This window comes from Erpetoichthys calabaricus, chromosome 3, assembly GCF_900747795.2.
Source record: "Erpetoichthys calabaricus chromosome 3, fErpCal1.3, whole genome shotgun sequence".
Taxonomy (NCBI): Eukaryota; Metazoa; Chordata; class Cladistia; order Polypteriformes; family Polypteridae; genus Erpetoichthys; species Erpetoichthys calabaricus.
Genome location: NC_041396.2, coordinates 306,946,345 through 306,968,929, shown reverse-complemented (window position 1 = coordinate 306,968,929; position 22,585 = coordinate 306,946,345). Strand labels below are relative to the sequence as shown.

At 41.6% G+C, this 22,585-nt stretch overlaps 1 protein-coding gene across 1 annotated transcript in view; it reads right to left on the bottom strand.

Moving 5' to 3' along the window:
- The window catches only part of LOC114649215 (prostaglandin E synthase 3-like), a 37,459-nt gene that overhangs the window by 3,728 nt on the left and 11,146 nt on the right, over positions 1 to 22,585 (bottom strand). The window contains exons 2-7 of the mRNA XM_028798701.2: positions 12,617 to 12,730; positions 12,314 to 12,383; positions 12,121 to 12,219; positions 10,528 to 10,617; positions 8,310 to 8,366; positions 6,729 to 6,756 (exon numbers count right to left, since the gene is read on the bottom strand). Of these exons, the coding sequence (XP_028654534.1) occupies positions 6,729 to 6,756; positions 8,310 to 8,366; positions 10,528 to 10,617; positions 12,121 to 12,219; positions 12,314 to 12,383; positions 12,617 to 12,730 (458 nt within the window). The remainder of the gene's footprint in view (positions 1 to 6,728; positions 6,757 to 8,309; positions 8,367 to 10,527; positions 10,618 to 12,120; positions 12,220 to 12,313; positions 12,384 to 12,616; positions 12,731 to 22,585) is intronic.

Here is a 22,585-nt window from a genome sequence, read left to right as displayed (position 1 = left end):
ATATCCCTGTACTTGGCCGCATTCATCTGTTCCTCGATTGCAACCAGTCGTCCTGTCCCTGCAGCTGAAAAACACCCCAACAGCATGATGCTGCCACCGCCATGCTTCACTGTGGGGACTGTATTGGACAAGTGATGAGCAGTGCCTGGTTGTCTCCACACATACCGCTTAGAATTAAGGCCAAAAAGTTCTATCTTGGTCTCATCAGACCAGAGAATCTTATTTCTCACCATCTCAGAGTCCTTCAGGTGTCTTTTAGCTCCATGCGGGCTGTCATGTGTCTTGCACTGAGGAGAGGCTTCCGACAGGCCACTCTGCCATAAAGCCCTGACTGGTGGAGGGCTGCAGTGATGGTTGACTTTCTACAACTTTCTCCCATCACCTGACTGCATCTCTGGAGCTCAGCCAAAGTGATCTTTGGGTTCTTCTTTACCTCTCTCAACAAGGCTCTTCTCCCCCGGTAGCTCAGCTTGGCCGGACAGCCAGCTCTAGGAAGGATTCTGGTTGTCCCAAACGTTTTCCATTTAAGGATTATGGAGGCCACTGTGCAGCAGAAATTTTTTTGTAACCTTGGCCAGATCTGTGCCTTGCCACAATTCTGTCTCTCAGCTCTTCAGGAAGTTCCTCATTTGCTCTGACATGCATTGTGAGCTGTAAGGTCTTATATAGACAGGTGTGTGGCTTTCCTAATCGAGTCCAATCAGTATAATCAAACACAGCTGGACTCAAATGAAGGTGATCTCAAGGATGATCAGAAGAAATGGAAAGCACCGGAGTTAAATATATGAGTGTCACAGCAAAGGGTCTGAATACTTTCCGTACCCACTGTAAGTACAACGTATGGAGAATGTGACAGATCACACTAAAGTTGTACAATTTACACAAGAAAAACGGCCTTTCTGGATTCTTTAGCTGTTTTTAAAGCACTTTCGCTGAATCATAATTAGTTACCAGTCTCCACCTCTCATTATTTATAACAGGGGCGCCCAACTCCAGTCCTGGAGGGCCGCAGTGGCTGCAGGTTTTCATTCTAACCCTTTTCTTAATTAGTGATCTGTTTTTGCTGCTAATTAACTTCTTTTGAATTAATTTTAATTGACTTGGTTTTTAAGAAATGTTTTCCTGAATTGCTTCATTTCATTCCTTAAATGGCACCCAAACAGAAGTGAAATGTGAAGTGAATCAGCCAACAGAAGACCAACTAAGTCAGGGCCTCAAACTCCAACCAATTTCACTCCAACCAGTTGCTTAATGAGGCGCCGAGTCTTGTCGTTAATTACAGTAAACCCGTTCTTTAATTTCATGGCATGTTGCTGCTCTCATTGTGCAATAGCAGACATTTCTGAAATTGTGGATTTGCTTTTTTCTAAGAGCAGATCAGCATTCCCGAGACGTTCACCTTTCTTTATTTTCAGATATTGTATGATGGTCACAGTTTGCTGGTCCTGTTTTGGCTCATTTTGTATCTCATTATTCTTTGGCTGCTAATTAAGGAAAACGAAACAATTGTGGGGTCTGAGTCTTCAAGAGCAAGTCAAATAAAATGAATTCAAAAGAAGTTAATTAGCATCAAAAACATGTCACTAATTAAGAAAAGGGTTAGAATGAAAACCTGCAGCCACTGCGGCCCTCCAGGACTGGAGTTGGGCACCCCTGATTTGTAAGATGCAACTTGTTCTGCTATTTCACCATTTATTTCCTATGTGGGACCGGTCTCTATTTTCCTAGCATGTAACACTGCTCAAAGCTATCTGTCTGCAATACGCAGCGGAACAAACAACCCTAAAAGGGCCCAATATGGTCTGAAACAAGGCTGTTAAAAGCGTTAATGGCTATTGACAAGTTGACCAGAGAAAAGAAGCAGATGTGGAGCAAACGCACATCAGCACAGCACTGAACCTGCCCCAGAAACCACCCCAATTAAACACCACCGATTCTGCATTTGCCCTGAAGTGCGTGACTCATTCTCAGGCCTCCAGTCAGCACTCTGCGGGTTTCTCTTCTCCACTACACTGCAGTTTCACCTAGCATTGACATCAGAAGACGAGCTGTGTAAAGTCACTGCAGTATCTAATCCTCAGGCAAATTGAATTCATTAATTAAATTACTACAAATTCTGGAAGTGGGCCCAGTGCAGCCAAGTTGTCTATTGTGTACATTTGTGCTCCTGTTCTTATTCTGCCGTTACGTCAACTGCCTGCCAAAATGACCCTAAACCTTGTGCTACTCACTTGATGCAATACACACCTTTGAACCCGTGTGAAAACTCAGAAACAACCTCGTAATTGGTCACAGTGGTTCACTTGGGGACGCCACTCCAGCACTGGGGAGTGACGAGACTTTAGCAACTACCGATCCTTAAATGTGACAGGCCTTCTGTCTGAAACTTGCTGACATTGCCTTCAGGCATCAGCAAGATCTGCTCCTGCATTCATTCCTACAGCAAATCCTCGCCCTTTCAATAATTTAACATATGCAAAGCAAACAGCATGCTGCTTATTATAACAAGTTAGAAGTCGTCGGCACGGTGGAACACTCAGGTGTATAAGCGACGCCTGGAATAAATGATTGTAGGACTTTAGGGTCCTTCAAATCTCAACTTGACGTTAGGGTGGACGAGCTTGTTAATCTTAATAGCCAGTCCTCGTTACAATTCTTTTAATGTTCTAACTCAGGAACCAACTGTTAGGAAAGTTGGAGCATTTTTAGTTTCTGCTTACCTCATTAAAAAGAGAGAGCACACACCGTGCTTCAAACATTTGTGCAACAGTGAGTCATATTCAAAAATAACACGAATGACAGTTAAAATTGGATTCTATTAGCAGAGTACATAAAAGCCACTGGTTTTGAATGGCATTCTATTAAATCATGACATTCAGAACCCAGTATCAGTACAACGCCATTAGAGGGTTTTGAATGTTGTGGAAGAAGATCTCCATTCTGTGTTTATATAATTACACGATGTATTTAAGTCAAACAAACTAATATGGTGATAGCAAGTGCCCTCCATGTGGTTAAGTTAGCCATACAGATTTTTTTAATGCATGTTTTCATTGGAATTCAATTAAGTGTGTATGCTTTACTACTTTTCTATAAAAAGACATTTATTGCAACCGTAATTTAATCAGTACCACCTCTGTAACAACTACAGCCATCTACTAATTACAGGTTTCTGGAGGGAAACACTAAACTGCTCATGCTCCCTAGGCTTCTTCCCACATGCTCTCAAGAGGACCCTCAAATTTCACCATCATCATCATCATCACCATCATAATTCTAACTCCGGTCATTCTGGGTATTAATATACTGACAGGTTACTTGAGAAAGGCATTCAAGGAAGATTTAGTTTTGTCCCTGGGCCAACCAATTGAATTCAGGTGTTGTTTTCTTTATATTCTGGATCAGCTGTGTACTTCCGAATGATTCTGAACCTGACAAATCATTAATTTGCACATCAAAGGCATCTTTCATTGTAACGGACACTTTGATGTATCTGATTCAATTTCTTCAAAGCCAGAAACCAAAATCCACAAATAATATTTTAAATCAATCGTTAGTTGTTGTGTGAACACCACAGTGTGTGTGCACTGGAATAAGCAGGTTCATAAAAGTCTTAATCATGCTGTTCTTTAGATCTGACAGATAGCAAGCCTACGACAGATTAATGTACAGCTACAACAACAACAGGGTTGATTTACTAAATATTCCTCAAGGCCTACGGAGAGGCTTTCATCTCCCCGACACACTTGCGATTAAACAAACAAGTTTGGTCATTTTAACTTATGGTTAATTGTTCTCAATTTTGGTGTGACGTCATTTTGCCCAGACACTTGCTTTGATCAATTAGGCTATATTCTTTTTACAATGCCCCCCTTCACCAGTTTAGTGCCAGTGGTGTAGCTGTACAAATGCTTTTGCCAGTTTCAAAAAAAATGTGCACTTTCAAAGTATGTTTACGACAACAAAAAAAAAAGGAATTGTAAAACAACTGTGCCCCACTTATAGAATACCACTTCTCTGATCACAAACAGCAGCTTAGTTGCCGTTTTTAAGCAATCCACGTGGCATGAATGATGCTGAAAGCCAAGCATGTTTGGGCCCAGCCAGTACTTGGAGACAATCTAGGAAAAGCTTGGGTTACTGCTGGAAGAAGTGTTGGTGTGACCATCGAGGGTGCATACCCTTTGGTCTGAATGTGAATCCAAATGCCCGAGTGCAGTGATGAGGACACTGTGCAGTAAAAATGGCTCCGTCCTTTGGGTGAGATGTAAAACTGAGATCCTGACGCTCTCTGTGGTCATAAAACACAGGAGCGCCACAGGGGACTATACTTTCTCTGGTCCTGTTCAGCCTATATACATCGGACTTCCAATACAACTCGGAGTCCTGCTACGTGCAAAAGTTCACTGATGACACTGCTATCGTGGGCTGCATCAGGAGTGGGCAGGAGGAGGAGTATAGGAACCTCATCAAGGACTTTGTTAAATGGTTCGACTCAAACCACCTACACCTGAACACCAGCAAAACCAAGGAGCTGGTGGTGGATTTTAGGAGGCCCAGGCCCCTCATGGACCCCGTGATCATCAGAGGTGACTGTGTGCAGAGGGTGCAGACCTATAAATACCTGGGAGTGCAGCTGGATGATAAACTGGACTGCCAATACTGATGCTCTGTGTAAGAAAGGACAGAGCCGACTATACTTCACTAGAAGGCTGGCGTCCTTCAACATCTGCAATAAGATGCTGCAGATGTTCTATCAGACGGTTGTGGCGAGCGCCCTCTTCTACTCGGTGGTGTGCTGGGGAGGCAGCATTAAGAAGAAGGACGCCTCACGCCTGGACAAACTGGTGAGGAAGGCAGGCTCTATTGTAGGCATGGAGCTGGACAGTTTGACATCTGTGGCAGAGCGACGGGCACTGAGCAGACTCCTGTCAAATATGAAGAATCCACTGCATCCACTGAACAGGATCATCTCCAGACAGAGGAGCAGCTTCAGTGACAGACTGCTGTCACCGTCCTGCTCCACTGACAGACTGAGGAGATCGTTCATCCACCACACTATATGACTCTTCAATTCCACCCGGGGGGGTAAACGTTAACATTATACAAAGTTATTGTCTGTTTTTACCTACATTTTTATCACTCTTTAATTTAATATTGTTTTAAATCAGTATGCTGCTGCTGGAGTAAAGGTCCCTGGGGCCTCCTTCATAAACAGCAGGGTGTATCCCAATGACAAGGCCAAACTGCCCTCCATGGCCTAGTAATTCTGGCCCCCCTAAGCAGCCAGTTAGAGACAGGGGAATCCTCTCTTAGCACTTCATCACCTAACATAACAGCTCAAGTGTGGTGTCCGTACTGGTGCAAAAATGGCTGCCATCGTGTCATCAAGGTAGATGCTGCACATTTTGTGGTGGTTGAAGTAGCTCCCCACTCACTATGACGAAATCACTTTGAGTAGTGAGAAAAGTGCTATATAAATGTAAAAAATTCTTGTCATTATTATTACAATTATTAAAGACTAGAGAAATCATGAATAACCTTAAAACTTGTGTCTACTGTTAAAGTGGTATGATAAGCACATACATAGAATGCAAAAAAAACAAAAACAAATTGTGCGCTTACACTGTGCTGTGTGTCTACAGGCTTAGAAACGAAAAAAACAAAAATACAGAAATGGGTGAAGAACCCATCCCAGTCAAGAATCGCTTTCGGGGAGCCACTAACAGAACGAGAGAACAGCGTAGTATACCTGGACGTCATCTCAACAGCAGGAGTGTCTCACTTAAATGGAAACGTGGATTGTCGAAACATTCTAGACATGCACTTATTTAATGCACGCTTCTGTCTGGAGGAAGTTTCATCATTTCTGAATGATTATATGCAGTAGGGTTTAAGGCTTTTATTTCAGATTTGAACCTATCACCACACTGGCTACAACTTTAAGGGACTGGATTATGTTTTCTTGCTTTTTTTGGGGAGAGATTGCCAAATACAGTTTTAGTTGAAGTAGTGTCTGGGGCAAAATGTCATTTTATCACCAATGGGGACCACCCGAGATTAAATTTGTACCACCCAATTTAACTTTTAATGTGCTGGAGAAGATACTGATGGCCTCAACTTGTTTCATTTTGTGACAGCATGCTGCCACTGTAATATTAATGCACGTTATCGCAACCAATCAATTTATGGATTTGTAATCAGTGGTATAGACATTAAGGCTGAAGCAGGAGTCTGGTTTCGAAAAAACAGTGGCCCACCTCTTCCAAGTCCACTGAGGACACAAATTAAAAACAAAGTAATGCCAAGTGTTCCAAGTCAATCCCACCTTCCTGAATTACTGTCTAAGTGATATTGGCTATTAGGTATCGTAATCTAGAAGTTGTAACTCACTTATGTTTTGTTTTCTGAGCGCTTTAATTGTGATGATCAATTATGTACCCTTGTGCAGTTCCATTTGTTTTAAAAATGGTCCCCAGACTGATGTTTACTTCATTATGTTGACCCCCTTTGGATAAAATTGTCTACTAAGCAAATAAACGTGAATGTAATTGTCTAGGAGGGCACATGCACCCAGGATTACCACTCACTGTACCCTTCCATTGTGTATACAGCACACCAGTAGATCATAACTGCTCCAAATAGGCACACTCGTCAGCCACCAGCAGAGCAGCAAAGCTACTGTGTGTCACTTATCTGTAGCAAAGAAGAACCCTCCATTTACGTACTTTCATCATCACTATCAGCCGAATCCTCCTACAAAGAAAAAGAAAAAACAAAATTAAAGAGGAAAACTCTTCAGCCCAAACCAAAGAAACACTGACACATATATTTTGGAACTTTAACAGAGAGCCAAGTGCTGCCAGATCTACAAGTAACCCAATTTCTTAATTAGTTTTCAAAGTGGCCAGCTCACAGTGCCGCCCCAGTGGTACCGAAAAAATACTCTGTGGCTCCGTGTAGGTTTCAGAGGTGCACCAGGACACATGCTGTTCAGCAAAATGGTTCATCAGTGAGGAGAAGACACTGGATTAAATCAACTTAGAATTCTAGGATTCAGTGCACAGACAGAAAAACAAAAGCACCTCGTTTAAGGTGGCAAGGAGGAAAAACCTCTCAAAGGCGACTTTGAACATCTGCTTCTACCCTATAAGATCTATAAATATTAGACAGTGCAAAGTGGAGCAAATACTAATAACATACTAACTGGTAAATGCAAAAAACTAGTCACACATGGAGTATGGTGCAGGAAAAGCGTTCTACCGGACCTTCAGGGCTTAAGAAATTCCTGGCGGCACCTTGTTTAAGATTTACAGATTATCAGTTCATCTTCGCAGTTTATTCACTATACTCAATTTAAAAGAGTGGCAGGCATGAACACCAAAATGCTAACTCATTCTTGAAAAGTGACTCCTAATTTGTCACTATGAGTTAATAGTAACCGGGAGTATGTGGTGAGGTGTTTAGATTAGCAATTTTCTACACTGTGGTATGCTGGGCTGGTAATATCACTTAAAGAGAGGCCCAGCAAATCAACAAACTAACTGAAAGAGCTGGCTCAGTTATGGGATGCACTTCGGACCTCCCAGAGGTCTTAGCAAAATGGACTACGAACAATGCTGCACATCCTCTCTCTGACACAATAACACGGAGGACTTTCAGTCAGTGAATCATTCAGCAGAGGCGTGTGAAGAAACACAACTGGGGCTCCTTCATACCAACAGGAAACACGCCTGTATAGATTCTCACTGGGACTGGGAACGCCAAGGCAGACGTTTGATTTCTTTTAGTCATTCTGGTATGTGTATATAAATTTGTTTTAATCGGCTTCTGTAAAAAAGCTGAATTTCCCCCTGGGAACAAATGAAGTTCATGACAACTGACTCCCAGGACTGCTTCTGAGCACTGTTCTTTCTTTCTGGTTTACAACAATTACATCTCACCAAAAGCGTTTTATGTTACAATACGTAAAATTTGCAGACAATCTGCTACACCTGCCTACTTCGTAAGACTCAAAAAGAGAACAAAATCTTTAGAACAAACACAATGTGCTCTCCTACAGGTTAGAGGGCACAGCACAGCAGCACCAAATACCCTGGACAAGTCTTACGAAAAAGGTTTGTCATACTGGCTTTAAAGATTTGACTTTAGGAGGCAAGGAAAAGAAAAGACTTGCGTTTATCCAAATACCTGTAATCAAAAACATGCTGTACACTCTATGGATAAGCCCTGAATACTACTTGACCTATTGGAAGGACTGGGCCTCAAGCCCAGTAAAATTATTAACAATTAAAAGATTCAATACTCACCTCATCTGCTCCATCGACCTCCGGCAAGTCATCTTCACCTCCCATGTTGTTCATCATCTGTCAAAATATTGAAGGAGGCATGAGAAAATGGTGGCATGACTCGTGAACGGCTGCCGTTTTACAGATGTTTACTTGCAGACATACGTACAAACACCCCTTCCATATGGGTGGGAGCAAAGGGAGAATGAGGCAACACAAGCAAGGTGGTGGTTTCCAGTCCAAGTCTTGAGAGACCCCTGTGCCCACACATTTGTCATAGCAATGGTACTTTGGCAGCCTTAGTGGCAGTATGCACAGGTGACATAGGACACCACAAAGTTGGTCAGCACAGACTTTAAAAACTTGACGACCGACTCCATGGGGTCACATGGCATTTCCTGTGTGTACCCTCCTCAGTGGTCCCCTCATCCAGTCATCAGTTATGGACATCCCATTCTGATGGCCAGAGGTGGACTGTGGTATAGCGGGTCCACAGCTCAGATCAAAAAGGCCAGTTTTAAAAGAAATAATCGCCGCATTCATGGCTTAAAAAGGGGGCCAGAGCGGTTCTTGGATGCTGCATGAAGCCAGCATTTCCTTGCTTATGTGCACAGGTAAGGAATCATCTGCATCCGTAATTGATACTGGGAGCTGCTAATCGCCACATCCCAGTAATAGACAGGAGAAGCGCGAGGCGGAAAGGGAAGAGGAGAGAACGGTAAGTGACGGAAGAATGAAAGACTTGGAGAGCGAGAGAGCAGAATTAGGGTAGTACAACAGAGTGGACGAGCCAGCCAGCTGAGGAAAAGGAAGGTCAGCGCGGTTGGGGGTCCCGGATAGAGCGAGTGATCGGCACTCAAGGGGACGGAATGTGCCCACTGAATAGGTACGATCAAGGAGGAGTCTGCTCTAAGGATCTGAGGGACAACTACTTGTGCGAGAAGGAAGATGGGAGGACAACCGACCCCGAGTGGTCTAGTGGACTGCGGCAGAGGCAGCTAAGATGGGGGTCAGTAGAGACCAGGACCACAGCGGCTGAAGTCTCGTTGGCCAAGCAAACCCTGAGTGAGCTGAAGAGGCCGGGAAGGAGCTGTCTGGCTGGTGTAACCCCTATGACTGCTGCAGGTTTTAATTCTTATGTTATAGCCTTGTTTTAACCTTTTGGGATTTTTATCTTTTTATTGGATTATTTATTTAATGAACATTTGACTGCACTGCACTATTTGGACACCGTTTGTTTTTGGTTTTAATAAAAGCACCTTTGCACTTTTTTGCACCATTCCCTTGCTTCGCTGTTTCTTCACTGTCCAGCTCATCCAGTGACATTACCGACGGTGTTCGGTTCAAGAGCTCCCAAACTGGAGACGGGAGCCTGGAGCGAACCCACATTGTCACATGGACTCATCACTGGCTATACTAATTAAAGTGGAAGGAGTTGCTGATGCAGTAGGGATGGTGTGGTGGCCCTGGTCATTAAAATGACAAGACGGGGTGGAAGGAGGGACACATCCGTTAAAACACTACTTCAGGGTATTGACACATAAGCTCTCCATTGCTCAAGTCTAGATGTCCTATCCATTCTATTCCAGACATCCTTCAGGTTATTCTGAGGGAGCTCTGTGAGATTCCTTCCCTTCACTCTGCTTTTTCTTCAGCACTCTCTGTACACCCTTTGCAGCCTCTTTTGTCATCGTCATTAGGATACAACAAAGAGACCAAAACTACACAAAGGTGATTTAATAGGAAAGTGAGTAAACAGTGTCAAGAACTTAAAATTATGGAACAATTAAGATATTTCGACATTTCTTATGAATGTAAAATTATTATGCTACTGCCCTTTATAAATGTAACAACAACAAAAAAAAACCCAAGACCAACTAGGTGCAAGTGATTATGAAACTGGTTGGAATAAAAAACTATGACCAAGCAGCTCCATCATGACTGGGACCGGAAACCTCAGATGAAGGGCAACAAACGACAACCTGCATGTTGAATGCTGCACAGGCACTCATCGCAAGAATACAGGTGGAAGCAAAAACTTGGATGGTTCACAGGGTTAAAATGAAAGCATCTTGCGATTTTAGTGAACAGAGAACTTGCTTTCTGCTGAGAACCTGTTAAGCACATCACTCAGAGCAGTGACTAAGCAAGGGTGTAATCCGTTCTAAGCAGGCCTGCCCACCGAGCTATTATATCTGTATGATGCTGTACTCCTTAGACCTGCTTACTACGGCTTTACCTCTGAGAAGCGATCAAAACTGGATAATTCTTCATCCGAATCATCTTCCCAGTCCTTCCAGTTATTGAAGTCAACACTGAGCCAGTTCATCTGCAAAGAACAAACACAGGTAACAAGGGCACTTTACAAGTCATCATCACTCAACAGCTAAGCCAACACGTCCACTGCAGGTAAGATGGCCTACATCCCTACCATGTTTCCCCGAAAATAAGACCTACTCCAAAAATAAGCCCTAGCATGATTTTCAGGCTGCTCTGTAATATAACATCCACTAAATTCCGAGGACACCTTGCCACAATATGTCTGAAAAGGATGTTTAATGATTACATCCATCAATTCGGGGATGCACCCATTCCAGCAGCATCAGTGCAAGACAGAAACAAAATCCTTGGATGGGGCATCAGCTCATCACAAGGTGAACACAAGCACTCACATACACTGGTGTCATTGTAGCTTCACCAAATCCCCAAACCTTCATGTCTTTGGATGGAGAACTGAGCCCATTGTGGAAACCCACCAGGAAAACATGCAAACTCCAGGCAGGGATCACAAGGGACGTGACTCCCTGCTAGACAGCAGCACTACTGCTCTGCCACCGTGCCACCCCCATATGTGTAACTATTAGCAGTATTCATTATTTAAACAAAGTTAACAATTTACCTGTAAATGTAACATACATATTTTAACGCATTTAATCAAGAAAGTGATATCAAGTATAAATCTAAGAATTCTAAATGTTCAGAGAGCTGGAATATCATAAATGTGATGTGTTCTGTGTGGCGATGCTGCCTGCTGCTGCTGCTGTCAGGTCAGGAGGAAGCCCCAGAAGCACGTAGTGATTAACAACAGGGTCGGTTTTAAGATGACGTTTACAACGGTCTGCTTTAAGAATAAAATAAACTACCGAGGTTAAAGTGGACATTTTGAGGTTAAAGCCAAAATATCCACTTTAATCACAAAATACTTTTTCATTATGTTCTTATTTTATTTTCTCTGTGGCTCAAATACACCGCTGTACATTCTGATGGTATTGAAAAGGTACAAGAAAAAAAAAAAAAAAAAAAAAAAAAAGACGGCACAGAAGATGGTGTGTGAGACTTTTAAAATATATTGTGTAATTACATTGGGGGAATATGCGACGCTTGAATACCAAAGCACCATGAATACATTTGTATGTCGGCATTTTGCTTCACCACATCGAACCATTCATCAAACACTGAAGCTGGCACATCAATCCTGTAGGATCATCAAAGCGGCTGGAGTAGAAAGAAATTCAGGGTTTGAATGTGGAGAGTTATGACGATATTCCAACAGAAGATGACATGACTGTATTTGGATAAATGTATATTGTTGTACATGAATAAGTAGAAGATAGCCCCTGAAAATAAGCCCTAGTACATCTTTTGGAGCAAAAATTAATATAAGACCTGGTCTTATTTTCGGAGAAACACGGTATTCAGGGCATACAAGTTGGCACAGTAGGTCACATGGGGCTCTACATAAACACAGACTCTCTTAAAGACAATAATTACAAGATTTAACCAGCTCCGGCACTAACTGTCCCAAAACTTGTACTGTAGGAAGGGTACAAACCTTTGCTTTATCTTTTGATAATCTTGGCCATGGTTTCCCAGATTCAGCTTTTCGTAAACAACACAAAACAGATCTATCTGTACGTTTGTGCTTTGATTCCTGGAAAGCAAAAATGAAAGATTAGAGAATTGAAGGTTTTGTACAAAGGCATACAACAGTCTGTTCCCAAATATGAAAATCTGCATTAACTTACATTTGGGTCAATTCCATCAAAGAGTTCAATTTCATTTTGATGTGATATACTATCTACTCCACCAAAACAACTAGACAAAACAAAACAAAAAAAAAATGTTTAGATTGACTGCAATCCCACTCCAAAACTGGACAGCTGGATGCTGGCTACATTCCTAGTAATAGCAAATGTAAAGGCCGTTAAGCTGCTATCAGTGGAAGGCAACCCACTGAACAAATGAGAAATACTCCCAGGTGACACAAATTTTCCAGTAATGGCTGGTGGCAGTAATAATAGTAATAACAAAGACCCTCAGGGGCTTACCTGAAACTAAGTTTTGATTTTTCGAAGTTTACTTTTACTTCTTTACTGTCTTCTACACAAAATTCAATAAAGACATAGTCTCGTCTGTCGTACCACTTTGCAGTAGCAGGGTGCCTAATGGGAGAGAGGGAAAAAAAAAAAAAGTACATGAATCAATAATCAGTTTCACTAATTGATCAATTAATTCATGTTAAGAAATGAAATTTTCATATGAAGAATAGTTCAAGATTTCACCAACAGATGCCGCTAGTAACGGATAGAACTGAAAAAAAAAAACCCAAGATTAGAAAGTTGAATTATACACACACACAAAAATACTTTTTAAAAGTCACACTTGTTAAAAAGTGTACTAAAAAGTAAAAAATAAGTCTCTCATACATCGCTTTTCATCAATCAACATTCAAAAAACGCTTCTTGGCAAAAGCGCCCACCTCCAGCCACTTCACGTCTCTGCTGCTTACATGGTGAAATGGGGGAGGGGGGCTTAACGCACACTAAGGAGATGCAGACGGATCAGCTGCTGGCTCGTTACTGCCGAGCTGCATGTCAATCATTTACAGCAGCTGTCCTTTAGTCTCACTGCCTTCTCTTGCGGGATGTCAGTGTCTTCCGAGAAGATCATGACCCAAGATTTCTTTATTATAATAGTAGTACTAGGGTGTTGTACCGTGTTAGCCATTATGAATGTAGAGAAAAGCCAAGCAAAATGACACCTTTTATTGGCTAACTAGAAAGATTACAATATGCAAGCTTTCGAGGCAACTCAGGCCCCTTCTTCAGGCAAGATGTAATCAATGATTATATATATATATAAAATTAAAAAAATATACAGTACTGTGCAAAAGTTTTAGGCAGGTGTGAAAAAATGCTGTAAACAAAGAATGCTTTCAGAAATATAAATAATGATTGTTATCAATTTACAAAATGCAAAGTGAGCGAACAAAAGACAAATCTAAATCAAATCAATATTTGGTGTTACTACCTTTTGCCTTCAAACCAGCATCAATTCTTATAGGTCCACTTGCACAAAGTCAGGGATTTTGTAGGATTCTAGTCAGGTGTCTGATCAACCAATTCTACCAGACAGGTGCTAATGATCATCAATGTCACACGGAGGTTAAAACACAGTCATTAACTGAAACAGAAACAGCTTCAAACTGGGTGAGGAACAGCCAAACTCTGCTACCAAGGTGAGGTTGTGGAAGACAGTTTCATGTCATGGCAAGATTGAGCACAGCAACAAGACACAAGGTAGTTCTACTGCATCAGCAAGGTCTCACCCAGACAAAGATTTCAAAGCAGACTGGGGTTTCAAGATGTGCTGTTCAAGCTCTTTTGAAGAAGCACAAAGAAACAGGCAACGTTGAGGATCGTAGACGCAGTGGTCGGCCAAGGAAACTTAGTGCAGCAGATGAAAAACACATCAAGCTTATTACCCTTCGAAATCAGAAGATGTCCAGCAGTGCCATCGGCTCAGAACTGGCACAAACCAGTGGGACCCAGGTTCACCCATCTACTGTCCAGAGAAGTCTGGCCAGAAGTGGTCTTCATGGAAGAGTTGCAGCCAAAAAGCCAAACCTCCGACGTAGAAACGGGGCCAAGCGACTCAAGTATGCACGAAAACATAGGAACTGGGGTGCAGAAAAATGGCAGCAGGTGCTCTGGACTGACGAGTCAAAATTTGAAATATTTGGCCATAGCAGAAGGCAGGCTGTTTGTCGATGGGCTGGAGAGCGGTACAATAATGAGTGTCTGCAGGCAACAGTGAAGCATGGTGGAGGTTCCTTGAACGTTTGGGGCTGCATTTCTGCAGTTGGAGTTGGAGATTTGGTCAGGATTAATGGTGTTCTCAATGCTGAGAAATACAGGCAGATACTTATCCATCATGCAATACCATCAGGGAGGGTTATGATTGGCCCCAAATTTATTCTGCAGCAGGACAACGACCCCAAACATACAGCCAAAGTCATTAAAAACTATCTTCAGCGTAAAGAAGAACAAGAAGTCCTGGAAGTGATGGTATGGCCCCCACAGAGCCCTGATCTCCACATCATCGAGTGTGTCTGGGATTACATGAAGAGACAGAAGGATGTGAGGAAGCAGACATCCACAGATCATCTGGGGTTAGTTCTCCAAGATGTTTGGAACAACCTACCAGCCGAGTTCCTTCAAAAACTGTGTGCAAGTGTACCTAGAAGAATCGATGCTGTTCTGAAGGCAAAGGGTGGTCACACCAAATATTGAGTTGATTTCGATTTCTCTTTTGTTCATTCACTGCATAAAATAAATGATTAACACTTCCATTTTGGAAAGCATTCTTTGTTTACAGCATTTTTTCACACCTGCCTAAAACTTTTGCACAGTACTGTACATATATATTAAAATACCTACTCACTCACACGCCAGCCCGTTTGAATCGGTCTACCTCTGGCCACGCTTTGGAGCGCACCTCGCCTCCACTTAGCTAGCAATACCTGTTTGTTTATTGATTTTTAAACGTTGTCCTGTTTCACTACTACACAGGCAGAGCCGTGGAGGACAGCAAGTAAATGATAAGGAGGAAAAGACCATCGCAATGCAATGTTTAGCACATTCAGTTATTTCCTTAGTAAATCACATAAAGACTGATGGTGTTCCAATTTATATACAGTCATGTGAAAAAGAAAGTACACCCTCTTACATTTTTATGGTTTTACATATCAGAACATAATAAAATGTCATCTGGTCCTTCGCATGTTCTAAAAGGATTTAAATGAAACCTCAGGTGTTTTAACAACACACAACAGATTCACCGTGTCATTATTTATTTAATGACAATTAAGCCAAAATGGAGAAGCCATGGCCACGTGTGAGAAACCAAGTCCACCCCCTGATTCAGTACCTTGTAGAAGCACCTTTAGGAGTCGTAACTTGAAGTCCTCACTTTCTGCCCAACCCCATTATGGCGGAATTCTGGCCCCCTCTTCTTTACTACGTTGCTTCGGAGCTCTCTTAAGGCCCCGTCACAGTATTTCAATCAGGTTGAGGTCTGGACTTTGACTGGGCCATTGCAACCCCTTGATTCTTGTCTGTTTTCAGCCATTCTGTTGTAGATGTGCTGGTGTGCCTATGATCATTGGCCTGTCACATGACCCAATTTTGACCAAACTTCAGCTGTCAGACAGATGGCCTCACATTTGACTCTCGAATATGTTGGTATACAGAGGAGTTGATGGCCGACTCAACGACTGCAAGGTGCTCGGGTCCTGTGGCTACAAGACAAGCTCAAATCATCAGCCCTCCACCACCGTGCTTCACAGTTGGTATGACGCATTTGTGCCGATATGCTGGGTTTGGCTTTCATTAAAAGTTGCACTGTGCATTGTAGCCAAACATCTCCACTTCGGTCTCGTTTGTCCAAAGGACGTTGTTCCAGAAGTCTTATGGTTTGTTCAGATGCAACTTTGCAAACCTCAGCCATGCTGCCATGTAATTTTTAGAGAGAAGACCCTTTCTCCTGTCAACCCTTCAAACAAGCCATACTTGTTCAGTCTTTTTCTAATTGTACTGTCATGAACTTTAACATGCAACATGCAAACTGAGGCCTGCAGAGTCTAAGATGGAGCTCTTGGATTTTTTGTAGTTTCTCTGAGCACTGCACAGTCTGACCTTGGGGTGAATTTGCTGGGAAGATTGGCAACTGTCTTGAACGTTTTCCACTTGTGAATAATCGCTCTCACTGCAGAGTGATGGACTTCAAATTGTTCGGACATGGCCTTATAACCCTTCCCAGATTGACGGCAGCAACAACTGCTTCTCTGAGATTATTGCTGATGTCTTTCCTCCTTGGCACTGTTAACACACACCTGAATGCTCCACACCAGCAAACGGACAACACGTGTGCTTTTATGGAGGAGGTCACACTCACTGATGATCAATTAACTGAGTGCATTTGATTAGCAGCGCCAGGCTGCTGCCTACCCTCTCAATTCCTACTGTTCACACACTGCTTCTGTATTTTGGCTTCGTTTTTGTTAAATAAATAATGACACAGAGTAATACGTCATGTGTTGTTGTTCATCTGAGGCTGTGTTTACCTCATTTAAAGACCTGCTAAGAACCAGACGAGTTTATGTCCTTAAATGTAAAACCTTAGCATTGAAAGGGGGTGCACTTTCTTTTTCACACAACTGTATCAAAGCTACTTAGGGAAGTCGCCTGCTCCTAATGTGTGTGCACTGCATAAACAACAACAAAAAAAATCTTTTGTCAGAATCTCACAGGTGGCGCAGTGGTAGTGCTGCTGCTTTGCAGTAAGGAGACTGTGGAAGATTGTGGGATCGCTTCCAGGTTCCTCCCTGTGTGGACAGCGCTTTGAGTACTGAGAAAAGCGCTATACAAATGTAATGAATTATTATTATTATTATTAAACCTAACAGTTTGTGAAGTCACTTTGTTTGTACAGGAATTCCTATTTGTGTGAGGAGCTGCACTTCCAAAGGTGCATCTCACTAAGCAGCTCAGTAGGAGTTGTAAGCATGTCATGCTTTATAAACACATCACAATCAAAATAGATAAATAAAAATACAGAGAACACAAAATAAGCATATAAAAGGTACAAATATGCACATGTGTGACATTTTTGCTATAGTTTTACTCTCAGGATTTTGTGGAGACATGCAAGTAAAAACGGTTGTGGGAGTCTGCAGGTTCGTACCTATGGAGTTCAGGTCTATATATTATCTAAAATAACGGCAGCCAAGAAGGGCTCATCACCATTCAAGCATGACTGTTACACCCACATTCAACCGAGTAATGGTGAGAAATACACGTTCACAACATGAAATAAGGTGGAGGATTTAAGATTAGGTGTAACAGATTGACAAGTTTTTTTTTTGTCCATATGGACACAATTTCAAAAAAAAAAAAAACAAAAAAGCCTGGCTTTCTAGGACATCTGCTGCCACCTGACAGCAGCCAGGCTAATGACCCTATTATTAATTGGCCAAGTCGCCCTCCACCCGCTCCCAGCCACCACTTGCTCCTGTTAAAGAGCCAGATACCCTACAGCAGGGGTGCCCAGTACATCGATCGCAAAGGTAGTGCAGGTAGATTGCGTTACATTCAAAAAAATTTTGCTTTAAATGTTAGTCTATCATATATCCTCCCTATGGCATTTGCCACTTGATTGACATACAGGGCGGCGGCCAGTCCGAGATCTCTTTTCTTCTAACACACTGGTCATCCCGCACGCAAAATCAAACATGCAAGCTACTGTATACTCCGGCTATCTAGTTAGCCTTCCAATTTATATCGACTAAAGTATGGGCTGGATGTGGAATTGGAAGAGGATTTTTTTTTTCTCACAATGTCACAATCGAAGTGCGTTTGTCTGATCTGTCAATCTATCACTGCTATTCCAAAGAAGGAAAATGTGGAAAGGCACTTTCAAACTGTTCATAAAAACTGACTTCCTTCCGAAAAGCAATCTGAGAAAGAGAAAGGAGAGGGAACTAAAAATCGCAGTTAAATCGGACAGCCGTCATTTTTCACTCGGCTGAATTCAAACACAAAGGCAGACACACCGAAGCATCGTTCCGGATGAGTCACTCGATCATTAAGCATAAGGAGTCCTTCCAAGATGGGGAGATGATAAAAGAAGCCTTCGTTGAGGCAGATGGCTAGGGATCTGCACTGGCAATCGGAAGGTTGCCGGTTCGAATCCCGTAAATGCCAAAAGAGACTCTGCTCTGTTGGGCCCTTAAGCAAGGCCCTTAACCTGCAATTGCTGAGCACTTTGAGTAGTGAGAAAAGCGCTATATAAATGCAAAGAATTATTATTGTCATTAAACATGCAGAATACAAGCAACTTAACGATCAATGGCCGCTAGAATTGGCATTTTTTTCCCCCCGATCTGACCAACATGTTGAATGAGCTTAATTTACAGCTGCAAGGAAAAGACAAAACCATGGTCAATATGATTAGCTCAGTTAATGATTTCAAACGAAAAATGCAACATCTGTCCTCAAAGCTGCAGCGCCTTGATTTGGGGAACATCCAAAACATCGTGTCAGAGCTGGAGACGCAATGGAAGGCGTGTGCACAACTTGACAGCATACGCTACACAGAGCAGATTGAAAATTGTCTGTCAGACTTGGACAGACGGTTTCAAGACTCAGCTTTACTTGAGCCAATCGCTACATTTAAGTGCACTCCATTTATAGGGAAGATGTTGAGGGGGATTCACCCGCATCACAAATTGCAACACTGTTTCACCTAAAACTCCTCTACAGTGGAGGATGAGATTTTGACACTACAGGACGACATTCAGCTGAAGTCTGGGGCTCTTGGATAGTTTTGGAACTTACTCACAGATGAAAAGTACCCAAACATGAGGAAATGTGCTACCTCCTTGACTGCATTATTCGGCTCTACTTATTTATGTGAGTCAGCCTTTTCCCACATGAAGATTATTAAATCCAAATACTGTAGTGACCATATATGTATTGAATTGTGCAGAGTCGGTTAGCCTGACACAGCCTTTCTCCTCCATGCTACCCATTCCTCACTTAACCGTGTTCCAGTGAGTAGCAAGTGTCAAGCACAAGTGACCTGACTGAGCTACTGTACTCTCTTTCCAATTTCAATTGGAGCATCCCCTGGACAAACTTCACTAAAAATAAGACTGTTTTGGTGATCGGTAAAAAGGATGATTTTTTTTTCATTCCCTGCTTTTCTAAGCTTTACAGTAATTTAGTTGTAGTGCTCTTTTACACCAGGTATTATGGTAGTTGAGCCAGTGTGGCCTTTATTCCCTTCTTTTGCAGCAAACTTCCTGCAGTATAAACAAAGAGCAGTGAATGGAGACGAGTTTGATCAGTGAACGAGAGGGGACTGGTAGGTAGATTACTCTTTACATTAAAGTGGAGTAATAAACTGAAAAAGAAGAAAAAAAAAAAGTAATCCGGAAGTCATACAAATGTCAAGAACAGCTACTTTAAGGAATTCATACATTTATTTTGTCCTTTAAATTAAAATGGACACAGCTTGAGTTTGGGCAGCATGCCTGATTAAACAAATACAGCAGCTTACAGTTGAAATTAGAAAAAGAAGAGATTTTGAAATTGCTGCTTGGTAAAAAAAAATAGGCTTTAAAGATCTGTACTGTGTTTATCATGTGTTTCTGTGTGTCATACAGTAGACGTTTTGATAAGAAGTACTACATCATTAAAATGGTAATCCATATTGGATAATTACACCTCAACAATTCTGAATGTCTAGCTGATATACTGAAGAAAAAAAAACACTTGTTTAAAAATAGTAAATGTATATTTTAACAGCAAAAAGCTGTAGTGCAATTAATGATTTAAAATAATTAAAACCTGTTAGTGCATGTATATTTACATTTAAGCAGCGTTTATTTGCCAATATCAATTGATTGCTTGTGTGAGAATATATAAATACTAGCAAACTGTGCTTGCGAAAATTTCGCAAGAATAAAAGTGTTAATGAAATGATGAGGGAGAGAAGAACATGACCCGTTACGGTAAGAAAGGAGATTATTTTAATAAGTAGAGACTTGTGAGCAGGGCTGTGGAGTAGATAAATCCTTCGACTCCGACTCCTTAGTTTCTGGTACTTCTGACTCCGACTCCTCTGCTAATGTATTTTCCATGTTGATTGAAGGAAGGCAACATACAAGTCGTCATTTAACCACAGAACTACTGGCTAGGAAGCAGACTCTCGTATTGGCCAGTGTGAACCCCTGAACACACATCAGGCCGTAGCACACACCTCCACCTACATCACTACACTTGTGTACACTCACATGAACTTGTTACACACGTCATATCTGAAATCAAATGAAACCCCTTTTTGTAATGTACCATAACCCAGATTACAATATGTGAGTGTCAGGTTGTATAATCGCTCCGCTGAGTTTCTCACTAGTAGTAACACAACTGTGCACTGGGCTTTATTCTTACATCAGAGAAGTACATAATTAGGACTACAGTTTGTGAAAAGGGTCATTGGAAATTGCTGTATTGTGTTTTCATTACAATTTAAATTTATTACGAGTCGGTACATTTTTGCCAACTCCAGGTACCCAAAATTGTTCCCGACTCCAACTCCACAGCCCTGCTTGTGAGAGGACTCAATATTACAATAGTCCCATGATCAGTATGGGATGTTATTATAGTCATGAATATTTACAATACAAAGTGTCACATGAACAGGTTAACAGAACACACTGGATAAGAAGTGAAATGCAGGGCACGTGTAAGTCTGTATGTGTGAAGTGTGGCCGTCAGCTCATGTACCGACGTCTATAATTATTGTTGGAAAACACAGTTTGTTGCATGAACGTTATTGTCAGTGAAAATATTCCCGTGTGTAACCCACAAGTACCTGTATGTTTAACCCAGGTTTCAATGTAACTCTGGAAAATGCAGTTATGGGGTAAAAACAGGGCCTGGCAAATAAACTGTGATGATATTAAACATCTGTCCTTGTGACCTGGTGATAGTCATACGATATGCTAAACGAATGGGGAATTGCCTACGCCGCAATATAAAGGGAATATCTTGTTTTGAGTTGTCAGTGTTAAGGAATCCCTGTAGTTTTTCCATTGTATTGTTTCTTGTTGTCCGGCAGCTTGCCGCTGCCCTTCAGAAAGGTTGCGTGTGTAATTCGTTTTTCGTTCACTGTCGAAGTGCGAGATTTGATGCCGTTGATCTTTGTATGTTGCTCTGTGGTTTGTCATATGTTGTCTCTGCTGTTCTGGCGTGATGATGTTTCTGCTTCTGTGCGTTGGTCTGCGTATGTAGGCTGGCGGTTCGTTTCTGTTGGTCGCCACTAAGCTGTATGTGCCTTTTCATTTTATTGGGAGGCTTACGATGAAGTGAAGGAAAAAGGAGGTGTAAAATGGTAGCGTCATAATGCATTTGAGTATGGACCCAATAAACAGTCAAATACCATAGTCAATAACTGATCACATTGAAGAACTGAAGACCTGAACATGAGCCTAAGACCAAAACTCTGCCAGGAACACAGATTCCTTGCTAATGTTGTGGTGGGATAGAGTAGTTGTGATGACCATTGTGTCCATCCGTGTGCAATATAAACAAGCAAAATAATATATATTTGTTAGAGAAATGGTGAATACTACTGTTTTTAATTAAGCCATGCTTCAGATAGGAACTTTACAGAAAAAAAATATGATTTTTCTTTTATGCCATATGTATTATTGATAAATATTTTTGTACATATTCTATTAGTTAAAGTAAGTACTTTAATGAAATTTTCTTTTAGTATTTTACAGTCACTGAACAATAAGTCTACAGAATTTCATTTTGTTAAAAAAATGAAGTTAACACCTGTGGTCTATAGTTTAATTATAAAAATACATTTTTCTACAGGAAATAAAACTTCTATTTGTCTGGTTATGCAGCAGATTAGTGTAAAAAGTTTTTTAAAGGGATGATAACAATAAAGAAAGAAAAAAAATACATTAGCCAAACAAGTAAAATGAAATCGGTGATCGGTATTGGCCTTTTAAAAAATGGACCGGAGCATCCCTACTATGTCCATATCAAGTGTCACTTTCTGATATTTGAATATTCAGAGGCACAAAGCATATCAATTGTTAGGACCACATCATGCAAGGTGCACTGAAAATCAACCAAAGATAAAAGTGAGGTCATACAGTATACAAGTCTGCAAAAACATTTTACAAAAACAAATGGAGCCCTGTACGGCATCAGTCATAAAGTGTAGTGCAACTGGGGCTCTATTGGTCTGGAGCGGGACAACCAAATGCATACTGCCCATGTGGAGTGGCACCAACAAATGAGTCTCGCCGGCCACTCCCCAACCCTAACCCATCCAATCCCACGAGTGCAACATGGAAGGCACCCTAACATGACCTAACTGTCTCCATTTGATAGTACAGCATACTCTGTCCTAAGTTGCACTGCAGAATCACGTAT